This window comes from Chrysochloris asiatica, unplaced genomic scaffold (genome assembly GCF_000296735.1).
Source record: "Chrysochloris asiatica unplaced genomic scaffold, ChrAsi1.0 scaffold00104, whole genome shotgun sequence".
In the NCBI taxonomy this organism is placed as follows: domain Eukaryota; kingdom Metazoa; phylum Chordata; class Mammalia; order Afrosoricida; family Chrysochloridae; genus Chrysochloris; species Chrysochloris asiatica.
Window position 1 is genome coordinate 10,972,764 of NW_006408622.1, and position 26,738 is coordinate 10,999,501.

Genomic DNA, 26,738 nt, shown 5'->3' on the forward strand with positions numbered 1-26,738 from the left:
ATGTTTTAGAAAATTGCTTTGAGAGCTTGTGGCTGATGGGTGATGCATTATAATTGTTATCACTTCAAGTCTTGGAAAGCCATGGCCAAGAAAACAGCCCACACCTTAATTTCTCACCGGCTAGGGGCAAGAGCACCCCCTGGTGTCCATCAGGAACACCGTGAAAAATCTACAAATGTTGACATGGTGGGCTGCTAACTCAGAGGCCAGCAGTTCAAGCCCATCAACTGCTCCACAGGAAAAAGAAGAGATTTTCTGCACCCCTCTAAAGATTTACAACCTCGGGAACCCTACATAGAGGTGCTATGAGTCGGCGTCAACTTAATGGTGATGGGTTTGGCAGGGACAGAATGGGAGAGTGACTCACTCCCCAAAAGCAGCCAGGGTCCAACTCCAAGCTCAGAAGGGGCATGGGGGCGGGGACCAGGCACCCTCATCCCCAGCTTGCAGGGCCCTGCAAGGTGACTGTCTTCTCCTGTGTACTGAGAATCCTCACCCACGTTCTCTGGAAACTGCAGTGAAATTCACACCCCGCCCCACACTACCACCCACCTCATGTCATGTGGTTTAGAGGGTTTAACACACACACACACACACACAAAAAATGCATCAGGCACACAGTGATTGGATGAGGAAAAACACATGATCCAAATCTGTCTAAAGCTTGGAACTTTTTTTTCCTGGCGCTATTGCAGGTAGAGGGAGGAAGCAGTCTCTTTCCACAGGGGCTGGTCTGGTTGAGTCTGGGCAGACAGCTGGTTGTGAAGGAAGCTGCTAGAAAATGAAACTGACACAGATGAATACAGATCTGAGAGATGAAAACTATCTGAACAGCTGGAACCAGCAGTATCTGAAACCAGTTTTGTCAAGGTGTTTCCGGTTGAAGTGAACCAATTCATTCTCTTCTCTGGAACCAGAGGACATTGGGGGATCAAGCTCTCTAATTTGTGGCAGACCATAATTGCCCCACACCTCAACAATGTCTTTACTTCTGCTTATATTTGCAAACTCAGAGTCTACATTAATCAAAACCATCTTTATTATTTAAAGAGTGTCGTGCAGCCAGGGGGGCACCTATACAGGGTCCCCAGACAGCTGAAAAATATTTACATGGGCATCAGGTGGGTAAGACTTGGGTGGTCCCAGGGCTGAATGAGCCCGCCACTATGAAATAGAGGGCTCTGGAGGGAGGGCATCCTTGGACCTGTGGGCTGGGTCCAAGAAGAACACTGTTCCTTCCCAGGCCCAGCATGGACCCCACTATGTATGGCTTGAACCACATAGATCAACTTGGGCCCTGGAGGCGTGGGCAGTGAGGAGAAGTCACAGGTCAGAGCTGAGTCACCATGCCACTGGCTTCGGAGTGAGTCTGGGGAAAGACAACTGGGGGCTTCCGAGGTCTGAGAGGCTTCCCCCTCCCGCCTCTCCACCCCCATGCCCCACAACTAGCCCTCCCTGGTCCTCTGGAATCAATGTGTTCCCTAGAGGGCCTTTTCAAGGTTCAAGGATGAGTTTCCTAAAGCTCTCTGAATCTCTCTCCCCTATTCCTTATTAGAGTCCCAAATGTTCCCACCCTCAGCATCCCATTGGAGCGTGATGTTCACCTTTATGGCCTGGAATATCCACTCCCGGTAGTCATTGACTTTGGTGTAAACACCTGGTTTCTGGGCCAGGGCACAGCCGGTGCCCCAGCTCACAATGCCACACAACCGCCAACGTGGTGTCCGAGAGATGTTGTCCTCACATACAAAGGGGCCACCGCTGTCACCCTGGAGGAAGAAGGAGAACTGTGGCTGGAAGCTGAGCCGCCTGTCCAGGAGGCCCTCTCTAGGATGGCCACAGGTTGTGGTCACTGAGCCTGACCACCCACTAACCTGCGTCCCCCTCCCTGGAGTGACAGGGGCCATGGGCTACCCACAATCCCTCACCTGGCAGGCATCAATGCCACCCTCGGGGTAGCCAGCACAGAACATCTTGGGCTTGATCTGATTCCCATAGAAGTCAGGACCGTTGCAGACATCATTGCTGATTATAGGGACTCGGGCCTCCTGGAGAACCCCAGCCTGTTGGCCTGGGGGCATGTGGGCAAGGCTGGCCAGATCTGGGAGCACACACAACCCCCTTCCCTCCTGGTGTCCAGCCCAGGGCCCAAGAATCATTCAACAAGTCAGAGTGCCCATCTCCAGCCCCCATTCAGTCTCCCTAATGGCCTCAGAAGCAGGGAACTGGGACTCACCATAATACTGTGTGTTGCCCCAGCCAGTCACAGTGCAGATCTTGCCATCTACCAAGGCCTGGCCAGCAGCTGGGAGGCACACAGGCTGGATGTATTCTGGGGGAGAGACCACGCTGGTCCAGCCCCCGCTGGCCTGCCCCACCAGGTACAAGCCTCCTTTCCATCATATCTACATGCCCCAGCCCAGCCTTTCCTCTGTCCTTTCATTAACAATCATAACTGAGGGATCCCTACATAGTAAGCTTTTTCCTACTCCAGTTCCTTTAGTCGTCCATCAGCCCAGGAAGGCAGGGGTAACTATTATCCCATTTTACAGAGGAGGGGAATACACCTGAGTCACTTATTCAAAGCTTCACAATGAATAGGTGGCCAAGCCAGAATTTGAACACAGGTTAACCCAACTCCCAAGCCTGTGCTTTTAACTATGGCCCACAGGGATGGCTACCCATCCAAAAGGAACCTTTATGAGAATAGGAAAAGCTCCCTTATCTCGAGGCACCTGACTTACATCACCACCCATGGTGAGGATGGCGTGTCTGAGACTTAAGGCCTCTTTGTGCACTGCACAAGCTAGCCAAGTGGCCTCAGCAACTCTGACAGCTGTCTTCCTGTGACTTCACCTGCCTGTACCTCAGTGCTCTCATCTGTAAAATGGAACTAATCTTCATTGCTCAATCTCCCAAGGGTCGGAGTGAGGAATGTGGTGACGTGCTGATCGGCACACCTGGCAAAAAGGAAGTGCTCAGATAACTAGCAACAGAATCAACAGCAAAAATAGTTAATGACCCTGAGATCAGAAGAACTAGATGGTGCCCGGCTACCACTAACCACTGCTCTGGAAGGGATCGCACTGGAAGGGCCTGGATAGAGTGGGAGAAAATGTGGACCAAAACATATAATTATTTTTTAAAAACCGAGACCAGATTTGCTACTCAGAAAGACTGGAGGAACCCAAGACAACGGCTCTTGGCCACTCTTCAGTCTAGAATGGAATTTGCACAATTTTCAGCCAAGCAGTAGACAGGAATATAGTAGGGACGACAACATAGTTAAGGCCTGTTCACCATGGAATGGTCAACTATTTAAGATCAAAGGGGCAACACTGACCTAAGGACAAAGTTGAGATAGGTTGGGAAGGTGAGTGGAATGGAACTAGGAACCCCAGGGAGGAAGCGGGACTCTGTTTTTATGCGGAAGGGATTGCAATCATTGAGCTGAAACAAAGTGTGTGATTTGTTGAAGACAAAACTGATGACCTAATCTGTAAACCTTCCCTGAATTCACAATAAAAAGTTAAAAAAAAAAATTTTTTTTTAACGAGTGCTCCCATTTCCGGAGGGCTCCAAGGGTCAGCGCTGCTCTGTGTGTTCTGTTCGCACTGACCCTTTCATTTTCTCAACCCTAGGCAGTCATTGTATAGATGAGGGAAACTGAGGCACGGGGTGGGGTGGGGTGGGTGATACTGATGTAAAGTCCTACCCGAATCAAGCCCCAAAGCTCATGCTGGTACTTCCAGCAGCCTGTGTCCCCGTGGGCACTTCCTTACTTTTTCCACTCAGGGAAAGGGTTTGCTTTGGTGTGGTTTAAAGGACAATGAATATCATTCCCAAAAATGGAGAACCAGTATCAACGATCATTAAAGAAAAAATAACCCTAAAAATACATAAAATGCAAGCCACACCATACCGGCTGCCATGGAGGGGGTTCTAACTCAAAGCAACTCAAGGGGACAGAGGGTTCAGAGACTGTACATCTTCATGGGAGCAGCCAGTCTCATCATTCTCCAGCAGAAGGGCTGGTGGGTTTGAACCATTGACCTGGTGGTTAGCAGCCCAACATTTAACCCATTGTGCCACCAGGGCTCCTATAAACCATATTGTTGTTGTTGTCAAGTGCTGATGAGTTGGTTCCAACTCATAGCAACCCTGTATAGCTAAGGGTTTCCAAGGAGCAGCTGGTGGGTTTGAACTGCCGACCTTGTGGTTCAGTAAACCATATGATGGTACTAAATTCCCTGCAGTTATGAGCAGAGCCTGGAGTGATAGGCACAGGACCCAGTGATAGGCTAGTTGGCTTGGGCTCAAATTTTTGTCACTTTCCAGCTGTGAGAACTGGGGACAAGATTTAACTTCCCTGTGTCAAAACCCTTCCACATATGAGCAAAGACAATCCTTAGAGGGCCCACCCTCACGAGGATTCTGTGAGGATCAGTCCCATTCTTCTATGGGGCATACTTAGAACAGTGTCGGGGACATAGGAGATGCGGTATCAAGTGCTCGCTTTCATCATGGTGATTCCTATTTGTCTATTACTTATCATTAATATATCATTTTGCTACTATTATTGTTGCTGTTATCAAGTGCCATCGAGTCAGTTCCAACTCATAGTGACCCTGTATAGGGTTTCCGAGGAGCAGCTGGTGAGCTTGAACCACCGACCTTGTGGTCCAATGCACTAACCCACAGCACCACGCCAGGACTCCACTATCATGAATTCATTAGTATTAAGGTTATTGGAGCCTAGATGTAGCTCTGTAGGATAAGCACCGGACCACAAAGTTGGTTTGAACTGAATCTTAGCGCTATAGGATCAGCACTAGACTATGAACCACATGGTTGGTAGTTCAAACCCACCATCTGCTCCTTGGAAACCCTATACAGGGTTGCTGGAAGTTAGAATTGACTCCACAGCACCTAACAACAATAAAATGGGCAAAATACTGAGCGATGCAGAAAGCATCAAAAGAAGCTGGAAGGAATACAGAGTCACTGTACTGAAAAGAATGGTTGACGTTCAACGCTAGGGATGAAGGCAGAGGCAATGATGTGGACAGAAGGAGCGGCTGGGGACTCTGAACTCAGGGAGGGAGAGGGGCTGTGTGCTGGCGGCCTCGGGGCAGGCGTGTGGGGTGTACCCTTTGGTTGTTTGATGATGCATGCAGGGGATTGTGATCATTGAAGTGAAACAAAATAGGATAGGATGAATGTAAAGGTATGTTTACCCATGTAAACTAACACATAATTAACAATAAAAACACACACACACACACATATATATATATATACACACACACACACACACACACACACAGTACATTGACAGGGAACTGCCAGAGGTTCAAGCCAGATTCAGATTCAGATGTGGAACGGGAGTTCTTCATTGCTGATGTCAGATGAATTTGGGCTGAGAGCAGAGAATACCAGAAAGATGTTTACCTGTGCTTTATTGCCTATACAAAGGCTTTTGATTGTATAGATCATGACAAGCTATGGACAACATTGCAAAGTATGAGTATTCCAGAACTCTTAATTGTGCTCATGAGGAACCTGTACATAGACCAAAATGCAGCTAGTTGTTCAAACAGAACAAGGGTACACTGAATGGTTTAAAATTAGGAAAGGTGTGTGCCAAGGCTATGTTTTTTCTCCAATACTTATTCAATCTGTATGCTGAGCACGTAATTCAAGAAGCTGGATTATATGAAGAACGTAGCACCAGGATTGGAGGAAGACTCATTAACAACCTGCAATACGCAGGTGATACAACCTTGCTTGCTGAAAGCAAAGAGTACTTAAAATACTTACTGATAAAGATCAAAGACCACAGCCTTCAGTACGCGTTGCACCTCAATGCGAAGAAAACAAAAATCCTCACTACTGGACCAATAAATAACATCAAGATAAACGGAGAAAAGATGCAAGTTTTCAAAGACTTCATTTTGCTCAGATCAACCATCAACACTAATGGAAGCAGCAGTCAGGAAAACCAACGACGTATTACATTAGGCAAATCTGCTGCACAAGACCTCTTTAAGTGTTCGAGAGCAAAGATATCAGTTTGAGGACTATGGTGCGCCTGACCCTAAGTTGCGGTAATTTCAATGGACTCATATGCATGTGAAAGTTGGATAATGAATAAAGAAGACTATAGAAGAATTGATGCATTTGGCTATGGTACTGGAGGAGAATAGTGAAAGTACAGTGGATGGCCAGAAGAACAAACAAATCTGTGCTCGAATTAAAGTCAAAATGCTCCTTAGAAACCAGGATGGTTAAGACTTCATCTCTCATATTTCAGACATGTTACCAGGAGGGATCAGTATCTGAAGAAGGACATCATGCTTGGTAAAGTGGAAGGTAAAGTGGTGAACCTTGGTAGCACAGTGATTACATGTTAAGCTGCTAACCACAAGGTCAGCAGTTCGAGTCTACCAGGCACTCTGCAAGAGAAAGATGAGGCTTTCTGTTCCGGTAAAGATTTACAATCTTGGAAACCCTATACAGGGTCACAATGAGTCAGAACTGACTCAGTGGACCACCAACACAAAGTGGAGGGTCATTGAAAAGGAGGAAGACGCCCCCACAGGTTGAATTGGCACATTGGCAGCAGTAATGGACTCAAGCCTAGCAATAATTGTGAGGTTGGTATAGGACCCTGAGGTTGTTATGAGTCAGTAACAACTCCATGGAAACTAACAATGTATATTTAAACAGAGAGGGAGAGCATGTGTCTTGGTGTGGCGCTATAGGATAAGTACTGGAGTGCTAACTGCAAGGTTGGCAGTTCAAATCCATCAGTCACTCTTTGGAAACCCTATAAAGGGTCGCTATGAGTCGGAACTGACTCAACGACACTTAACAACAACAACATATATAGAGAGAGAGTGCGGTAATTTCATATGATGAGCAATGGACTATGAATCACGAGGTTGGTGGATCAAGCCAACCAGCCACTCCATGGAAGAAAGAGAAAACTTTCTTCTCCGTTGAAGATTTAAAGCTTTGGGTTGCTTCTACCTTTTGTTTCTTATGAATAATGCTGCTACAAACAGTTGCGTACATACTTTGGTGTGGACATGAAATTGCTGGGTCAAATAAAACACTGTGTTTATATTTTTGAGGAACTCCTAGAGTGCTTTCCAAGGCAGTTACACCAATCATTCCTCATCACCATGGACACGTGAATCCTAAGTTTGCTCTCTCGCACCCTTGGCATTCTCTTCTGTCTTCCCTGGCCTCTGGAGTCCCTGGGCCAGTACGCTGCCTCAGACTTACCTGTGAGGGGCAGGGGGCTGGAAAGGTGGACAAGGGCAATGTCGTTGCTGTTCTCCTCACTGTTGGAATCACGAAAGGGGAGATAGCCCCCATGGTAGACCACCGCCTGTACCCCCAACTGCAGGCCATGAGGTGAGGCTTGGGCCACTGCACCAGCAAACACCCGCCATCTTGACAGAATCCGGTTCCGCCTACCAGGAAACAAGAGGGAAGGGTGGTAACCTGCCTGGATACATTCACTCATCTCTCTGCCTATCTGGGGGTTAGTGCTGTGGGTGACACTCACTCAGGAAAGCAGTGGGCAGCCGTCAACACCCAGTCTCTGGACAGTAGGGACCCTCCGCAGAGGTGTGCCCCATCATAGCGAAGACTGACTTGCCATGGCCATCTTCCCAAACTGGTGTCCTGTCCTCCCACTATGCGATCTACAGGCAGCTTCCTGCGGCCACAGTCTGTGGGAGACAGGACAGGAAGGAACCAGTGAAGGGACTGCGAAATCAGTGCCCAGGTCTTGCCCTGCCCTTAAAGAATCCTAGTGTGGTGCTGTAGGATAAGCACTGAACCATAAGGTCAATTTGAACCACAAGGTCGGCAGTTCAAGCCCACTCCAACTGCTCCTTGGAAACCCTATATGGGGTTTCTATGAGTCAGAACTGACTGGACCGCACTAACAACAACAACAAGGGATCTCAGAGGACACACCCTAAAGGTCTGAGGGGACTCTGCCCACTCCAGGAGTCTGAGGAAACAGAGTTCCACCCTGGGGTTCTGAAGGGACTTAGCCCCACCAAGGGGCTCTGAGGGGAAACAGATTGGCCTGGAGGTCGAGGGAACACAGCCCAATTTGGGGGTTCTAAGGGGACAGAGTCCTGCCCTGGGAGTCTGAGGTGGACACAGCTCAGCCCTGGAGGCCTGAGGGGTATAGTCCCACCCTGGGGGTCTGATGGAACACAGTCCCCACCAGAGGTTCTGAGGGGGCACAGTACCACCCAAGGAGATCTGAGGGGACACAGGTTGACCTTGGAGAGGGTCTAAGGGGACATAGCCTCATCTTGGGGCTTCTAAAGGGGAGCAATCTGAGTTTCAGATCTTACCTTGGCAGATGGCACTCAAGAATCGACCCCTGGGACAGTCACTGTAAGAGAGAAAGGGATGGATACACAGAATTTTTTTAAATGACAACTAAGATGATGGAAGGAAAATGAGAAAGAACAGGTAGGGGTGTTTCAGGGGCTGCCCACTGTCCTCCTTACCACACAGAGATGACCTCTAGCAGCCTCCGGGCATGGGGTAGTCTCCCCTCATCGACGCAGAAGAAGCCCAAGGTACCATTGGCTCCTGCCATCCGTACATCTAGCTCCGAGTGGGCCAGTGCCCTGGGCAGGGCAGGGGTCAGGCCTGTCCTCCCATCCTTCCCAGCTTCCACCCCTCCCAGGGAAGTCCCAATACCTGAGGAAACCCATTTCCTCGCAGCTGAGTCCAGCCACCCTGGCATTGGAGCGTGAGGAACACAACAGCCTCCACGTCCCTTCTGTCTCGTCAAACACCGTGAGCCTTGCGTCCGCTGGGCCAACCTGCACTACAGGGGGACAAGGCCAGGGGCCACCTGGGTCAACACAGGCATCCCACAGCCTCGCCTGTTCTCCAACCTGTTATTCTAGTCCTGAGTTCCAGAGAGACCCAAAACCCCTTCATGATTTTTTGCGGTTTCTAGAAAGGCACATGACTCAATGCCTACCAATGAACAGTAACCCCAGAACACTGGCTGGTCCCTCCCACCAGGAACCAAGGGCTCTCATCTTTCTGTAGGATCCCTAGGGTGCTGCTCAAGAGATGCAAGTCTGGATCTTTGCTTGGACATTTGAAAAGAAGGAAAGGGTTTCAACTGAATTTCCCAAAACATGGTGTGTCAGGTTAAAGCTCTTGGGGGCCATTTTTGTCCTGATAAGGGACAAAGGAAGCCAACAGCGAGGTGAGCCAAGAGAGACATCTGACAACAGTTTTTAAAAAAAATGCTTTGATGTAGCCAGGCCTGAAGTACCCCTTGAATTGTTGGTTAAATGAGATAATATTTTTTCCTTTTTAGCCAGTTTAATTTTTCTTTTTTGCATCCTGAAAACCCAACATTGTTGTTAAGTGCTGTTGAGTCAGTTCTGACTCATAGTGACCCTGTATAGGGTTTCCATGGAGCAGCTGATGGATTTGAACCACCAACCTTGTGGCTAGCAGTCAAGTGCGGATCGTATAGCACCACACCAGGACTCCAAGAAAACCCCACCTGATTGCCAAAATGTTTAAACAGATGTCCCATAGTCTTAAAAAAAGAAAAAGTTTCATGGAGTCCTGGTGGCACAGTGGGTTAAGCACTGGCTGCTAACTACAAGTTGGGCAGTTCAAGGCCACAGAAGACAGATGAGACCATCTGCTTCTATAAAGACTTCCAGTCTCGGAAACTCTATGAACAGCGTTACTCTGTCCTTATGGGGTCTCTAGGAGCCAGAAGTTAACTCAGTGGCAGTGGTTTGTTTTTATAACTTTACAGCAGAACTTTCTGGAACCTTAAACATGCTAAAATGCACGATGACATCTCTCCCAGTGGAGAACGCAGTGTTTATTCCCATTCACTCAACAAATGTTAAGTGGACGCATGTGCCATGGGGTGATGATACTGGGTTTGCCCTCACCGAATCACAGGCTGAGGGGTAGACAAAGAGCAATCAAAATGCCACCAGTGCAAACGTTAAGTAGAGGTAGGGATGAAATGTGCAGGTGGGCTGAAGAGAGCTAAGGAGGGACTGTTCACGTCTGGGGCTGGTCGGGGGCCATTTATGTTGAAGAGAGACACTCTCTTTCACCCCTCATACCACCACCACCACCACCCCACCCCACCCCCATTGACAGTCAGAGGAATCCTGTCTACACCTCTTAGGTCACAGCCATGAGGTGTATTTATTCATATTTTGTTGTTATTCGGTGCTGTGGAATCAGTTCTGACTCATAGCGACCCCAAACAGTGAGTGTCTATTTGTCAGGCCCTATTTTCAACAATGGAGCACACAGCCAAAGCAATGAACAAATCAGACCAAAAAAAACTGCCCTTGTGGAGCTCAAAGTCCAATAGGTGAGGTAGATAATCAACAGGGTAAATCAGTAAAATAGAAGTGAGTAACAAGATTTTAAGGGACTGCAAAAGAAAACACACCTGGATTTCTAAAGGGAGAGGGAATGCTGAGGTGGGGGATGAAATTTCCAACAAGTGGTTAGGAAAAGCTTCACTGTGAAGCGGGCTCTCTGAACAAATATCTGAAGGAGCCGAGAAAGCCATGAAACCATATACAGGAACAGCAAACCAGGCAGAGGGAACTGCAGGTGCCAAGACCCAGAGGCTGGGAGTGTGTGTGGTGTTGGAGGAACAAGGAGGCTGAGCAAAGTGAGATGAAGTGGGGATAGAATGGATCAGAGTCAGGATTTGGGCTTTGACTTCAAGGGAGATACAGCCAGAGGAGAACTCCGAGCAAAGGAGGGCCTGGACTTGAGTCTGGTGTTCACAGACTCCCCCAGCTCCCTGTGGGTGACAGACTGTTGTCGAGCAACCCTGTATAGGGTTTTCAAGGAGCAGAGGGTAGGTTTGAACCATTGACCTTGCGGTTAGCAGCCCAGTGCTTATCAAGAACTAGGGCAAGGAGACCACGGAGGAGGTAGGGATGAGATGTGCAGGAGAAGACATCACGTGTGCTGTGATGGTCCAGGTAGAAGATGGTGGAGACAGCGGAGGGGAGAAGAGATTCTGGATAGATTCTGTTTGCGAACAGACTGGATGTGAGTGAGGGATGGAATGGTCCAGGAAAGACCTCGGAGTGTTAAGCTAGGGGAAGGGCAGAGCTGATACTAACAGAGATGGCAAAGGTCGAGAAGGAGTGGGTTTGGGGCAAAACCAGCTGTGAATCTCTTTGTCCTTTTCTCATGAGCCTGTGATGTGGCCTCTGAACTGGGAAACTGAATCTGGTGAAAGCTTACATTTGCAGGAGCCCTGGTGTGGCCCTGCAGGTTAATGAGCTGGACTGCAGGGTCGGTTTGAACCAAAAGGTCAGCGGTTCAAGCTCATCAGCCACTCCTTGGAAACCCTACACAAGGTCACTGTGGGTTGGAACCAACTCGGCAGCACTTAACAACAGCAGAAGGAACACAGTTAGGCCATACACAAACCAGGACAATGAAGAGCAAGACCTTCCTGAGAGAACTATGCTTTGCTAGGGGGCCTTCTGTACACCTGGTGCAATCCTACAGGCTCTCCCTGTCCACCCCCATCAACCCCACCCCCCTACAGGCCACAATCTCATCCCCATTCTCCAGATGAAACCTATAGAGGCCAGGTGACTTGCCCAACATCACACAGCAAGTGAGGTACAGAAGACCTGAATTCAGATCTGCGTGACTTCAGAGCCCCAGTCTTTAATGTTGATATTGCCTTACATGGGAGGCCCCCTCCTGAGAATGAAAAAGCAGCACGGATTAAACAGTAATCATGATAGTAATGGCTCTGTTCACTGAGGAGCCTGACCCCATGGGGTATGTGTCATTAGAGGGTCTTTGAATCCCACAGCCATCCTGTGAGGCAAAGACTTTTTCTACACCCGTCTTACAGAGGGGAAAACTAAGAGCCACTTACTTGCTCAGAGACACACAGTTGAAAACTAGCAAACCCAAGATTTGAGCCCAGGCCCCCGACTTGTGTGTTCCCTGCATCTCTATGCTCTAGGCTCACATTGCCTGTCAGGGCCCTGAGTCCACGCTTCTGCGTCAGGACAGGAGAGCATCCTGGACAGCTAGTCTTAATTATGCCCACACCCCTCACTCCAGGAGTGAAAGAAGGGGACCACGGTTCCTCTGCTGGTGGTACCCATTCTCTTCAAGATCAAAATCAGAGGCTTGAAGCACCATCTGGGAATGGAGGTAAATCCTTAGTTAAAAATGACTTCTAACAATTCCAGAAACAGGATTTTCAGAGAGCGTTGGGTTTTAAGAAAGAAGTCTCCCTTTAGGAGTATCTGGGGCAAGGCTGCAATTATTTTTAAAGTCACATTCTATGCCACTGGTTCTTTCTCTTTTTTTGCTATAAAATCATAGAAGTCTTTATTAACAAAAATATAAAAATCCCTCATCTGGGATTATACACTCCTGAGGGGAGTATTTCTCTCTCTCTAACCCTTCCTAAAGAATTCTAAATTCTTCAGTTTATACCATGTCAAAACAACAGTCTTGGCATCCTCAAAGAACTCAAATTGTATTCCTTTTAAACGTTCTCTGAAATTGGGGAACAAAAAGATGTTTGCAGGGATAAGATCAGGACTAAGGTTTCCTAGTAAAAATTCTCCTAGGACTTGCTACATTTAAAAAAATTGCTACTTTTGAAGAAAGGGCAGGTGCATTGTTGTGATAGGAAAATTCCTCTTTGTGACTTTTCTGGCCTTTTTCTCAGCAATGTAGTTTTCAATTTTCTTAAAACTTCTTTACAATAAACCCCCATGATTGTCCTATGGCCTTTGAGAAAATCTATCAAGATTGCCATTCTGTGATCCCAAAATGCAGTAGCCATAACTTTTTGAGCTGACTTCTCTGCCTTGAAGATATCTAGCCTCGTAGATCCCGTCAGAAACCACTGCTTTGACTGGGCTGTATTTGAAGGCGCCCTAATGACACTAAGGCAAATGTATCCCTGAGAGAACTTGCCTGCAGCTATCCACTGAAAGCAGAGAACAGGCTAAACTCATTTTGTTTGGAATAAACTCATCCATGTAAGTATGAATTGGAATCCTACTATTTTTTTACTTGCCTTCATATATGCATTCACATCTACTTAAATTATAACATTTACCAAAATTGTTAACTTTTTTCTAGTGTACTTCTTAGAAGTGTCTTTATTTATCAAGTGATGCTGACTTCATTACAAGAAGAAACAGCAGTAAATATCCACTGATAATCAGAACATGGAATATACGAAGTATGAATCTATAAAAATTGTAAGTCATCAAAAAGGTAATGGAATTCATAAAGCTAGATATCCTAAGCACTAGTGAGCTAAAACAGACAGGTATGGGCCATTTTGAATCAGAGAATCATATGGTTCACTATGCTTAGGATGACAAATTGAAGAAGATTCGCATCATATGCATTATCAAGGAGATTATCTCAAGATCTATCAGGAAGTACAATGCTGCTTGCAATATGATACCATCCACATGCTTACAAGGAAGATCAAATCATTCAAATTTATGTACCAATCACTAAAGTGAGTGATGGCAAAACTGAAGAACCTGACCAGCCTCTTCAATAGGATACTGATCAATGATCCATGCAAAAAAAGGTGCATCGATTATATATTCCTGAGTGCTTTTATGTACATCCCCCTACCCACCTCCAAAAAACTGAGGGAATAGAAGCAAATACTGTTGAATGCTGATGCATGAAGGAGATAGTAATCATTGCAATGAAATGATGAATGTAAAACTGATGTTCCCCCATGTAAACGATCACTCAATTCACAATAAAAACCTTAAAAAAAAAAAAAAAAAAAAAAGATGCATTGATATTCACCAGCAATTGGAATGCAAAAGTTGGAAACATAAAGGAAGGAGCTTTTTGTCTGTTGTTGTTAAGTGCCATCGAATCAGTTCTGACTCATAGCTACCCTGTATAGTGTTTCCCAGGCTTTAAATCTTTGTGAGAGCAGAAAGCCTCAGTAGTTAGAAAACATGGCCCTGGGTACAGAAGGATGGACTTCTGCAAGACCAATGACTTATTCGTTGCAAACGCTGCTTCTCAACAACATAAATGGTGACTCTACACATGGGTTGCACCAGACAGAATACACTGGAATCACAAAGACCACATCTCTGGAAAAAGACAAATTTTCTGTTGTTAGGTGCCATCGAGTCAGTACCGACTCATAGCGACCCTATGCACAGCAGAACGAAACACTGCCCATTCCTGTGCCAGCCTCACCATTGTTGCCATGCTTGAGCCCATCGATGCTGCCACTTTGCCACAATAGCATCAGACAAAACAAGGCCAGGGGCCTGGTGCTCATTTTAAATGCTTTATTCTTGTTTTTCTTATTTAAAGCAGTGAATAATGTATGTTCTAGGTCACCTGGTTTGCTTACCAAATTGCCTGATATATTTAGAGGTGTGAAAAATCCCAGAAAAATGAGGTAGGATGTTTTGGGTTTCTGTTTTGTTTTTGATTTGAGGATTTATTTTGTTTCTTTCTTTTTCAATTTCCCAACTGTTTTGAAAAACTCAAGTACAGCTGAAGGGCAAAGGTACTGGCATTGGCCAGAGTCTGGTCTGAAGCAGGGCCCAGCTAATTTCCAGCAAGAGAACCCTGAACTAGTTAGTTATCTGCTTGATTTGTCTTCATGTTTACCCATTAAGCAGGAGTGCTAATGTTGCTGTCGGATAAGCACTGGACTGCTAACCGCAAGGTCGGCTAGTTCAAACCCACCAGCTGCTCCATGGGAGAAAGATGAGGCCGTCTGCTTTTATAGAGAGTTATAGTACAGGGTTACTCTGAACCCAAACCCACTCGATGGCAGTGAGTTTGGTTTTGAGCTTACTCATTAAGCAAAGATTTCTTGAACATTTACCATGTGCTGGGCACTGCCTGGGCCAGTAAACAAAATGTCCCTGCCTTCCTGTAATCTTTATTTAAAATTGTTTAACTATGTTACTGTTGTGGAGTCCTGGTATGGTGTTGTGGGTTAATGCACTGGACCCCAAGGTCAGTTTGAGCTACAAGGTCTGTGGTTCAAACCCACCAGCCACACCTCGGGTACCCTACACAGGGTCGCTATGAGTCAGAACCAACTCGACAGCACTTAACAACATTACTGTTGTACCATTTATACAATTACATTTAATTTCAGTGCATCCATTGTATTTGTGTGTGTGGGTTTTGTTGTTTATTTTTCCCATTTTCCAATGAATGGTGTGTTAGTATCTATGACAAACAATACATGGAGTTTGGGGGTCCAGGATGGCCTTTGCTCAGAAAAGTTAAAGCCTCAAGGGTGAAAAACAAAAAGCCAACTTTATTGAGTTGGTTGTTGTTGTGTTTTTAAGTGACACCAAGTTGGTTCTGACCCATAGTGACCCTCTATAGGGTTTCCAAGGAGTGACTGGTGAGCTTGAACCGCCAACCTTGCAGTTCAAACCAACTTTGCAGTCCAGTGCATTAACCCCATAACGCCACCAGGTTAAGAGCCTCTAATTCTCATTCAATTATTCTTACCCCATCTTACAGATGAGGAAACTGAGACTCAGAGAGGGTTCAGGACTGGGGTAAGGCCCCACAGATCAAAAGCAAAGCCTGCATCCAGGTATGAATTTGAAAGGAGTGAAAGCTTCAGTGCAAGGGTCATGTAAGGGAATGAGGCAGCTGGGGCTGCACCTGGAGAACCCAGGAAACAGCTGCAGGTGAGGCTGGAGGGGAGCCCACATCCACAGGGCCTAGGGTTTGTCCTGATGGCATTGGGAAGCCATGTAGACAGATACTTCCAGCAGGGTCTGAGCCCTCATTCTGCCACATATTCAAGCCAGTTCACTTCACTGGATCTGTTCCCCCACCTGCAGAAATGAGGGTGGTGATAATAGCCCCGACTTCACAAGTCTTCTGTGTAAGGCTGCAGCCAGGGCCTGGTGTATAGCCCTTAATCATGTAACTAAGTCAGCTGTTTCTCGAGAAGCAAGGCCCTGTTCTAATCAGACGTAAGGGCTGTGCTCAGACTGCCTGGGTTTCTGGGTTTCAATCCCAGCCTTACAGGTGACTGGCTATGGGTCCTGGCGACTTACGGGAACCAGTCTCCCCAGGGAGGATATGGGTCAAATGATGTTACATTGTGAGGACTGTAATCAATGAGATGAAACAAAATGTGTCTGAATTGTTGAGTGGAGAACTGATGTGCTCTGTAAACCTTCACCCAATTCCCAAGAAAAAGTTTTTTAAAAGTGGGAGGGGGCTATTGTGAGGATTTAATAAAACGATTCCGATCCTGAAGGTCTATGCCTTCCTGTTACTGCTTAAGTGCCATCCAGTCGGTTCTGGGTCACAGCGACCCTATACGGGGTTTATAGGAGCAGCTGGTGGGCTTGAACTGCCATCCTTGCAGTTAGCAGTCTTAAAGGTAAATGCTGAGATAATTCAATATCGATGCTGGTTTTTCTTGTTTGAATTTTCATTTCTTCCCTTAATAGGATAGGGGCTAAATCCTTTATGGAATTGGTTGAGTCTCAACGACATGAAAAATATATCCCACCTAATTTTTCCTTTTTTCCTGCTGCCCTGGAAAAAAACCCTACAAAAAGGCAGTTTGGAATTCGTCTATGAGAAGATTCACGTCTCCACTTCACAATTCGTTTCTGCAACTCTTTCCCACACTTGAAGACACATTCCTGGCTCCACCATTTACCAGCTGTGTGCTCAATCTGGTGCTCACTTAACACATCTGCAAAATGGGAATATGGATTGTAGCTGTCTCTTGGGAGAGCTTAAAAGGATTCACTGAATTGAGATTGTGCTTCTCAGACAAGTTTTGACTATGCTTTACAGTAAGAAACAAATTTTTACATCATGTTACAATCCACATGTGCTCTAAAATCTGGGACAAATCACTGTATTGCTCTCAGCCTCAGTTTCTTTATCTGTAAAATGGGGGGAAATAGTGGTCCCACCCTCACAGGGCATGTGTACAAACACATGAAACCAACACAAAAGCTTAACAGTAAAGGTAGAAGGTTTGTAACAAAAAACGGAGAGTAGTTAATCTTACAGTCCAGGAACAGAGTACACTAGGACCATCAAGGGAGAAGAGCATGAGCAGAATGTGGGACCCTATCCAGAGAAGCAGCGACACCAGAGATGGAGGCAGAGATGAGAACATGGAGAAAGAGAGCAGCTGAGGACTCTAAACTCATGGAAAGAGAAAGGCTGTATGCTGGTGGCCAGGAGGCAGGCTTACAGAATGTGCCCTTTGGTTGTTTAAATGATTATATATTCCAGAATGTTTTGGTGTACATCCAAAAACAAAACAAAACACAACAAAATACAGAAGGAATGGAAGCAAATACTGTTGAATGATGATGCATAGAGGGGATTGTAGTCATTGGAATGAAACAAAATACCATAGGACGAGTGTAAAACTGATGTTCTCCCATGTAAACTATCACTCAATTCACAATTAAAACTTAAAAAACAAAGATTAACAAAACATTTTCTTAACTGAGACAAGGAGCCCTGATGGTGCTGTGGGTCAGGCGTTGGGCTGCTGGCCACGAGGTCAGCAGTTCAAACCCACCAGCCACTCCTCAGAAGGATGAGGCCTGTCTGCTCCCATATAGATTTAGTTTCAGAAGCCGAGATAGAGGTGCTATGAGTCAGCACCCACTGGACAGTACTTAGCAACAAGAAGTAGAGATCAACTCAATGGAGTGGGGTTTGCTTTTGTTGTTTTTCTTGCTGAGAGACATACAGGCTAATAGTTTTCTAATCTGGTCAATTTCATGGCTTGAAAGCTGTACTTTAGAACTCTCTGATCCTCTGTGGTGCTGTGGGCTAATGTATCAGACTGCAAAGTCGTTTGAACTGCAAGGTCAGTGGTTCAAGCTCACAAGCTGCTCTTTGGAAACCCTATAGAGGGTTGCTATGGGGTCAGAATCGACTCAATGGCACCTAACAACAAGAACAATTTAATTTCATGATTAAAAATTAGCACCTTGAAGTTCAATAAACATTGGATGAAGACATGTGACAAGCTTCGACAAGGGTCTGGCACACCGTAGGCATGCAATACGCGTGCACTGTGATTATTAGCGTTTATATGTGCATCTGTGCATTTACTCAATACTCTTTTGATGACATTCTCACTAGGCAAAGGTTTTTGGTTTTTTTCCCCCCCAGGGATCCCCAGATAAGAGTCGGGCTCAGGTATCCAGGAGTCCCCAAGGGAACGCCACCTGCTTTACTCACCCGGGTACAGCGGCTCTTGATCAGCCTTGAGTAGAAAAGTCACTGCAGAGAAGGCAGAGGTGAAGGCAGGTGGGTGGGGGCGACGCGGGACAGTGGAAGGTAGAGGCACAAGGAGCCATTCTCACCAATGGCCCAGGACGCCGCCCCGATGCCTGACAGGAGCAGCAGAGTCCCCACAGTTAGAGCGGCCACCTTGGATCTGGAGCGGCATGGCACAGTCTGGCCACCTGCAACAGACACCATGCTGGGGCCACTGCCGGCTCTGACCTTATCAGCAGGGCCTGGGCCCTGGGCAATCTCTGCTCTGTCTACCTCCATGCCCTAGTCTGCCATGCTCTGGGCCCCCAGGACCACGCAGTTGACAGAGCCGTCCCTTCCTTGCCAGATGGACAACCAGGTGTCCAGCTCTCCAAGGCTTGTCCAGCTGGGAAGGGAGTATGACCAGGGCAGCCATCTTGCCTCCACTCCTGACATTCTGAGGGCACTTAGGAGATTTCGCTTCTCCAACAACACTGTGTTTTTCTCTCTCGCTGGCTTTTCTAGGTTCGTCCACTTCTGCCAGGGATCCCTGGAGCATCTCTTTCCTGTTGTTCAGCAGAATCCCACGGCCACATTTTGCTCTGCTATTCCAGACCCTCTGGGTTCCACCCTCACGCCCATCTACCATCACCACCACTAAGACTAGCTTCAAGATCACATTTGCTCCTGGAGGTTGGGGACTAAAGCATAGAAATTTGCCAAAGTTGCTACAAAATACTGGCCTTACCCTTTCCTAGCTGGAACCTTCAGCAGGTGGTTTCACCTCTGAGTCTCAGCTTCCTCATCTTTTAAATGGGCGCCCTCCTAGCACTTACCTTTAAAGATAATATACTTGACAGTTCTGTCAAGTAATAATAATGTCCAAGCTCTTACCAGATGTGCACCAGGTACCAAGTACTGCTCTGAATGCATCTACTCAGTCCTTTTCTCAAGCTTCCATCATGACGCCCATTTTCCAGATTTGGAAAACTAAAACTCATATGCCCAACATGGCTCAGCCAGGAATGGGAAGAGCTGAGTCCTGAATGCTGGGTAGATTTGGTACGGGGTCTCAAATATATAACCACTTGGCAGAGCTACCTCTCACTATTCTGCATTGCCTGGTATAGACTAAGTGCTCACTGCATGTATCAGCAGGGCTGTATGGTCCTAAGAAACTCCCATCACCTCTCTGCACATGTTTCATCATTGGTAATATGGAGCTTTATTCATTTATTGTCCTACTGAGCATCCACTATGTAGGCATACATATACACACACACACATACATATATGCACATATATACACACATATACATACATACACACATATACATGCATACATACATACATCTATCTATCTGTCTATATCCATATATTGCTGTTTTTGAGTGGCGTAGTGTTGGTTCTGACCCATAGCGACCCTGTAAGGAGCAGCTGGTGAGCTTGAACCACCCACCTTGTGGTTCAAACCGACTTTGCAGTCCAGCGCATTAACCCAGTGCACTATATATATATATATATATTTATGGGAACAGAAAGCCTCATCTTTCTTCCGCGGAACCTCTGGTTGTTCCAAACTGCTGACCTTGAGGTTAGCAGCTGATTTGTAACCACTACACTACCAGAGCTCCTTTATACATATATGTGTGTGTGTGTGTCTGTCTGTCTGTCTGTATGTATGTATATGTATATGAATATATCTATTCTATGCTCTGGGGACAGACCTAAACACCAAGCTGATGAAATTCTGCCCCTCATGGGACTTACAGTCTCACAGTGGTAAGCAGGAGGTGAATTTCTAGAAATTAACACACATAATTTGAAGAAAATAACACAGGTCAGGGGGACAGCCGGGAGGCTTCCATAGGGGGGTCAAGGAGGGACTTCATGAAGTGACTTTTGAGCTAAGCCAGCCATGCAAAAACCTCCGTGAGGCCCTGAGGCAAGAACCAGGATGACATATTAGAGGGCTACAGAACCCACTGGGAGCGCTGCTGCACTGTAGGGTAAGCACTGGTCTGCGAACCATGAGGTCAACAGTTCAAGCTCACCCATCACTCTGTGGGAGAAAGATGAGGCTTTCTGTTCCCACAAAGATCTACAGCCTCTGAAACCCTATATAGGATCATTATGAGTCAGAACCAAGCTGACAGCAGTTAACAATGACCACAGAGAGGTCATTGGTGTGGACGAAATGACAAAAGCTTAGGGAAGGCCATGAAAATCCAAGGTTAGGGTTAATTAGAGAAGCCTGGTGGTCCAGGGAGAAGAGAGGTCCTGAGGACTAAAAGCCAACTCCTTTGCTAAGGATTGTGGGAGAACTGAAAAGACTGCTAAAAGCCTTCAGCTAGACTTGGTATGGTCCCAATTGCCCTTGGCATCTACAAGCTCTCCCAGGGCTGCGGGAGCTCCCAGATCTCCACACTGTGTCTGTGGAGGATGACTGTCAGGCACAGGGCCAGGGCAGTGCCCGGAAGAGAGTGGGGAGTGGTCCAGCAGGAGGTGGGTGTCTCAGAATGTGAGAGCCCAGAGTCTCCCACTCAAGACATGGGAGGCCTCCCATGGTCCCTGCCGGTTAACCCTGGCTCATCTTGGGTGGGCTTACCCTCCTCCTTCACCCCCAGTCTGCTCCTGGCTATCTTCCTGGCTCTGGCTGGGAGGCTTGGCTCCTGGTAACCATCAGATTGGGGCTGGCTCCTTTGTTCTCAGGCTTGACTTTCAGGGCTCTGAGCCCTTTAGAGTCCACCCTGAGACTCTGATGTGTCTGGTGGGACAGTAAGCACTGCTACCCTGTGTATCCTAGCGTGAAAGGAAAAACCTCTTTCCATGCTCTCTAATTTGGGGAAATCGGGGCAATTCCAAAACCGGGTGCCTCTGGTGGGTCAGACAGTGTCTTGCTCTGGGTCCCCTGAAGACAACTATATCCGGGCTGCAAATCTTTGCTCTGTGGGAGAGGAGACACCCTCACCCTGTGGTTCCTTGAAGCAACAGGGCCTTGTGTAAGTGATACAGCAGGCCCCAGGAACTCCCTCGACCCCAGGTGCCCCCTCACGGCTTCTGCATACACCTCCTTACTGCCCTGGGTCTTCTCTCAGACAGTTCTTCCACCCTCATTGGTGGGCTACCAAGACCCTCTCAGGTGATATCCTTGGCTCTGTGTCCTTAAAAACAGACTCACTTGACTGCCCAGTGTTTCAGTCCTCATCTTGTGTAACCCCTCAGCCACATGTAGCCCCAACTTTCTTTAGCTTCTGAAACACCACACTCATCTGGTTCTACTCTTCTGACGGTGCTTCTCCTCTGTCCCCCTCTGTCCACTCCTTGGATAGTGTGGATCCTGACAAGAGCAGCAGCATCTACTGTCTAATAATGACCCACAAGGCTGCCCGGGGACTTTCTCCTGTTTCAGCCCTGAACTCGTTCCTTGGATCTTGGGTCCTGAGATCTCTTGGGTAAGCACTCCTAGATATCCCCTAGGTTTCTCATACTCCCCAAGTCTCAGGATACTCTGCCCCAGTGTACTGCCTCCAAAGCCTGTAACTTGAGCATCTTTCATACCCACTTCCTCTTTCTCTTCCTTATCCCCTGCCAGGGCTCCAGGTTCACCTTGCCCTGGGTGGCCACATAGAAGCCAGGGAGATGTGGCTAGAGCTCTCTAGGACTTCCCACTGGGATGGACTCCAAGATCCTCTGCCCAGTGAGGTCAGGCAGCCTATGGTTATTAAACATCTGATGATGTTTTCATTGTTAAGTGACACACCACAGCCCTGTATAGGAGTTTCCAAGGAGTGGCGGGTGGGTTTGAATCACCGACCTTGTCGTAGCAGTCTGGTGCTTATCCTATGGCCCAGTACCTGCCCTGTATACGGGTTTCCAAGGAGTAGCGGGTGGGTTTGAACCATCGACCTTGTTAAGTACCCTGGAGTCAGTTCCGACTCATAGTGACCCTGTACAGGCTGTAAATCTTTATGGGAGCAGAAAGCCTCATCTTGCTCCTGCTGAGCAGCTGGTAGTTTCGAACTGCTGACCTTGTGGTTCACATCCCGATTCATAGCCACTACACTACCAGATCTCCTTAGGGCTCCACCATTGTTGTTAAGTGCCGTTGAGTCAGTTCCAACCCATAGCGACCCTGTATAGGGTTTCTGAGGAGCAGCTGGTGAGCTTGAACTACCGACTTGCAGTTCAAACGGCTTTGCAGTCTGACGCATTAACCCACAGCGCCACACCAGGACTCCACCATAGAGCTTCCAAAAAGCCACAGAACAAAAGGACTGATAAAATACCAGGCCCACAAGGGTAACCACCAGCACCATCTTGTGGAGAGACTCAGCACAGACAAGGAAAAAAGTCCCACAGGTGCGCTCCCAGCTTGACTGTCTCATCGCCCTCCTACCTCCATATTCAACTTGACATCCACACATATCAGAATTCTCGGTGACACTGCACGTGCCCAGAAGTTTGTCAACTCTCAGGTTTTAGCCATACTGTTCTCTGAGTGTCAACTCTGATAGCCTGTCCTTCTTGCTAAAACCCTAAGTAGCACCAAGAATCTCACGCAGTAATAGTTAACACAAAAACTCCAACAGCAACAAGCCAATCAGAACATGCTAGAACCTCACTCTGCCACTCTATATCTGTTCTCTCCTTGGACCCATCTTTCTGGATCTCTTCTGCTTTTCCCCCCTGGTTTATTCATCCACAGGCCCCAGACCCTTTACCTCCTTTCAGTCTGCTCCAGGAGGGAAATGATCCCAAAGGCCCCAGTCTCAACCATTCACATGCTCAGCCAGGTGCAGCCCCTTTTCCTGAGCCATGGGCAAGCTAGTTCAACCTAGGCCAAAGCTGCCCAGGTTCACATGTCAAATGACAACTATGCTGAGACCCGAGGAGGCCAGAGATGATACTAATATTTACATCCGAGCCTCCAGACATTACTGTTTTCTCCAGTTTCCAGATGGGGACACAGAGACCCAGAGAACGAAAGCCACTGTAGCTGCAAAGTGTACTGCTCAGAACTCAACTCAGCGAGACAGCTTGGTTCCAGAAGGAAGGGAAGGGGTCCAGCCCAACAGAAGAAGGCAAGGCCGTTCCTAATCTGGCCTCTCTAGTTGGTGTCCCAGGATGGAAAAAGATGGAGCCTGTCAAGTTATCTGGAGTCCACTTCAGGGGCTGCTAGAAGGCCATGGGGCCAGCCATGCCATTAGGTAGCTTCTCCGTCATCTCTGGGTTGATTTCGCTGCCTTCTCTCTCTTCTCCTTCATCTCTGGGTTGATTTCGCTGCCTTCTCTCTCTTCTCCGTCGTCTCTGGGGTGATTTCGCTGCCTTCTCTCTCTTCTCCATCATCTCTGGGGTTATTTCGCTGCCTTCTCTCTCTTCTCCTTCATCTCTGGGTTGATTTCACTGCCTTCTCTCTCCTCTCCATCCATCCAGGCTGAGTTCAAAGTCCTCCCTGTGCTCTTCTGCCCACAGAGCCAGGAGGCGGGAGGAATGTCTACATTCAGTGGGCGTCTCAGTGAAGGGTCCTGGGTTCCTAGTCTCTAAGTCTGCCAGCAGCTGTCACAACAGCTGTGGTTTTTATTGTATTGAGTCCCAGGCTGATGCCTCGGGTGTGGTCCATGCTCCCAACAACTACATGGAGGCAGTATCAGGATCCACACTTGACCCAGGATTGTCACGTGTACAAGATCACACAGCAGGAAAGTGGCAGGAACCGCGTCAAACGCAGGCCTCTGTGTTTTGACCCCAGAGTCTAGATCCTGAACTACAGTAACTATTGTCTCCTGGAAGCAGAAGGCAGATCCCTAACCACCAGGGGTGAAGGGAAACTGAGGCACAAAGCCTGGACGGTCATATACGGTACCATGGAGACAGGTGGAGGCTCAGCTGTGCACAAAGTGTGGTTAATTGTTAATCCAGTGGAAGAAGCTTCAGAAGGGGGTAAGGATATGAAGGGGAAGGGTACCTAAAGATAGGGGGCTCTGGAAGGGTGGAGGGTTGAAAAGAGAGCACACAAGGCGGGGCTCCAGGCAGAACCAAAGTGGGGGATTAGCGAAAGGGGTGCTTACCCTCTTTCTCCGCCATGTCACGGCCTCTTGTTAATGATTCCCCGGCTGACCTCCCAGGCCGGGGCGGGACCTGTGGGGAGATGGACAGGGAGGCAGGGCCTTGGGGGGCGGCCCGGTCCAGCCCTGGTGCCCCCAGTCCCAGGCGCCCATCCAGGGAGGCTGGAGAGACTGGGCCCTGGCCAGAGCACGCAGTGATCACGGATGGGGATCAGGCTGGGTTCAAGGGTGGGGTCAGTGGCTGACCAGCAGCTGGGGGGGAGGGGGGTGGGAGGTGGTTCCTGAATCTGCAGAGCTGGGAGCCTTGTTCCCGGGCCTGGAAAAGGAGGGGGCTAGGGGACCTGAAGGTTTATGTCTGAGAGAGGAGCCCACTAGGAGCCAAAACTTCTGGGTCCTAGGGAAGGAAGGGTGTTTGGGCCCCAGACTCCTGGGTCTGAGGATGGAGAAATCAAGGGGTCCATCTCCTGAGTCTGAAGGAGATCCTATAACTCCTGGAAGCTTTAGGAGATACCAGAGAACCCCTCTCTTGGTGTTCCTGCAAGCCCCTGGTTAAGAGCTGGGCTTCAAGTTGGATAGGGGGTAAGGGGACCCATGTCCCCTGAACTGAAGGTGTGAATCTGAGGGCCCTTGTTCTTACCCTGGGGTCCAGCAGGTGGGGTAGAGCTGTGTGCTGGTGCAGGTCGAGGGTCAGTCTCCTGGCCTGCGGCGGAGCATGGTGGCTCCACACCGGCAGGCACCTGGGAGGCAGAGGTGGCTACGGCCTGCTAGGCCTGGCTGCCTCACCTGAGGAGGAGGGGGCTGAGCAAGAGGCGGGAGAAGGGGCGGGGAGGGGTCGGACAATGGGATTGGCAGCTCCGGAGGCCACCTGGCCAGTGGGGCCGGGCTTATAGGGGCTGGGCCAGGCAGGCACGGCCAACCCGACTCCAGCCTGCTTGGGGGCGCAGGTGTGCCAGTCTGCAAAGAGGTGGGAGCAGGGACAAGCTTGGCTGACCTGGACTGAGGGCCAGGGTTTGGAGAGACCGAGTAAGCTGGGGGTGCTTAGGACTGTAGGAGAAAGGTACAGATGGAAAGAATCAAAAGAAGGGTCCTGGCTACCCCAAACTCACTCCTGCCCCTGCCACGTCTTCAGCCTCCGCCTCCTACCAGCCCTGTCCTAGCCCAGCCACTGCCCCTACCAGCACCTCTTCCCACCTCAGGCTTACAGCTGCCCTGGTAATTTCCTACAGCCCCTGTCCCAGACCCAGTCTCCTGGGCTGCCCCTTCCCACACTGCACTGCTCATCTTCCCTCCTCTCGTCCCGACCCATCCCCCTTTCCCCAGCTGCTTTCCTACAAGCCACATGGGGCTGGTTTGCTTTGGCAGTCCCTCTGTGGCCATGCAGCAGTGACCTCTGGAGCCGGGAAAATCCTAGAGGGGGGTGGAGGGCTTGGCTTGGAAAAGGCAGCACTGAGCCCTGAAATCCAGGCCAAGTGACTGGAAGTGTCCAGAGGTAGATACACACTGTTCAGCCAGCAGTCAAGAGCAACCCAGGTCAGCCCCCAGAGCCAGATAAACATTCATACACACAGGGTCACCGTCAGACACCTGCCTGTGGTCAGCCACCCACTCGGTCAGTCAGACCACAGCAGCTCAATCCAGAAAGACTGTTCACACCCAATCAGGCCCACCCACTCACCGAGGGCATACAAGGGGGCTTCAAAAAGTTTGCGGATAAAGAGAATGAAAAGATCATAGAATCTCTCCACAAACTTTTTGAAGTCCCCTTGTATGCCCTTGGCACCGGTCGGGAACACAGTTGACCCATGGGCTCACCCATGGCCCTCCATGCCCAGTCAAAACCATCTGCCCACCCCATGTAGGACCCACAGACTTCCTCAGGAGAACAAACTGGGCTAGCGTTAGCTAGACTCTAATCTCTCTTCCTCTCTCTCCATTCATCTGTTTCTCTTCCTTCGTCTCTCTCCTGAGACCCACAGTGCTAATAACAAAGTAAACCCCATAAAGCTCCTGAACCTGGCATCAGCCGGCCTCTTCTCTCTCCTCCCATAGTGCCCTAGGTTCCAGGAACCGCCTCTTTGGCTCCTGCTCTTGCTCCCTCCCACCTGGCTGGCCTGCCTGCCGACAACACCCACCCATGCCCCAGCTGAGATAATGAATATCCCACCCCACTATTAATCAAGTTCTGAGTGGCCTCATCCAGCGATTTCAGGAAGAAGCTGAGCTTGAAACACTGTTTCTATCTGGTCCCTTCCCATCCCCTTTCTGTGTGTAACCAAGAGGGTAGGGATGGAAGGGGGTATAGGAAAACGGATTTGGGGGGATGGCAGCAGGTGACTTAGC

The 26,738-nt window shown here is 48.5% G+C and overlaps 1 protein-coding gene across 1 annotated transcript; it reads right to left on the reverse strand.

Annotated features, from left to right (window-relative positions):
- Positions 1-1,023: 1,023 nt before the first annotated feature.
- On the reverse strand, positions 1,024-25,146 carry HPN (hepsin). Its single transcript, XM_006867377.1, has 13 exons — positions 25,036-25,146; positions 24,402-24,471; positions 18,438-18,539; positions 18,313-18,354; positions 8,740-8,869; positions 8,544-8,666; positions 8,385-8,425; positions 7,577-7,742; positions 7,291-7,481; positions 2,237-2,332; positions 1,929-2,071; positions 1,605-1,769; positions 1,024-1,369 (listed from the first exon to the last, which is right to left on the reverse strand). The coding sequence occupies exons 2-13, from the start codon at positions 24,415-24,417 to the stop codon at positions 1,331-1,333; spliced, it is 1,254 nt and encodes a 417-aa protein (XP_006867439.1). The 5' UTR covers positions 24,418-24,471; positions 25,036-25,146; the 3' UTR covers positions 1,024-1,330.
- Positions 25,147-26,738: the final 1,592 nt, after the last annotated feature.

Excerpts from the sequence above, each read along its gene's own strand:
- HPN (XM_006867377.1), bottom strand. Across the intron at positions 18,355-18,437 it reads GGCGGCGTCCTGGGCCATTG|TGACTTTTCTACTCAAGGCT; the intron begins GTGAGAATGGCT and ends CCTTCTCTGCAG. Across the intron at positions 8,870-18,312 it reads TCAAGAGCCGCTGTACCCGG|TGCAGGTTGGCCCAGCGGAC; the intron begins GTGAGTAAAGCA and ends GTCCCCCTGTAG.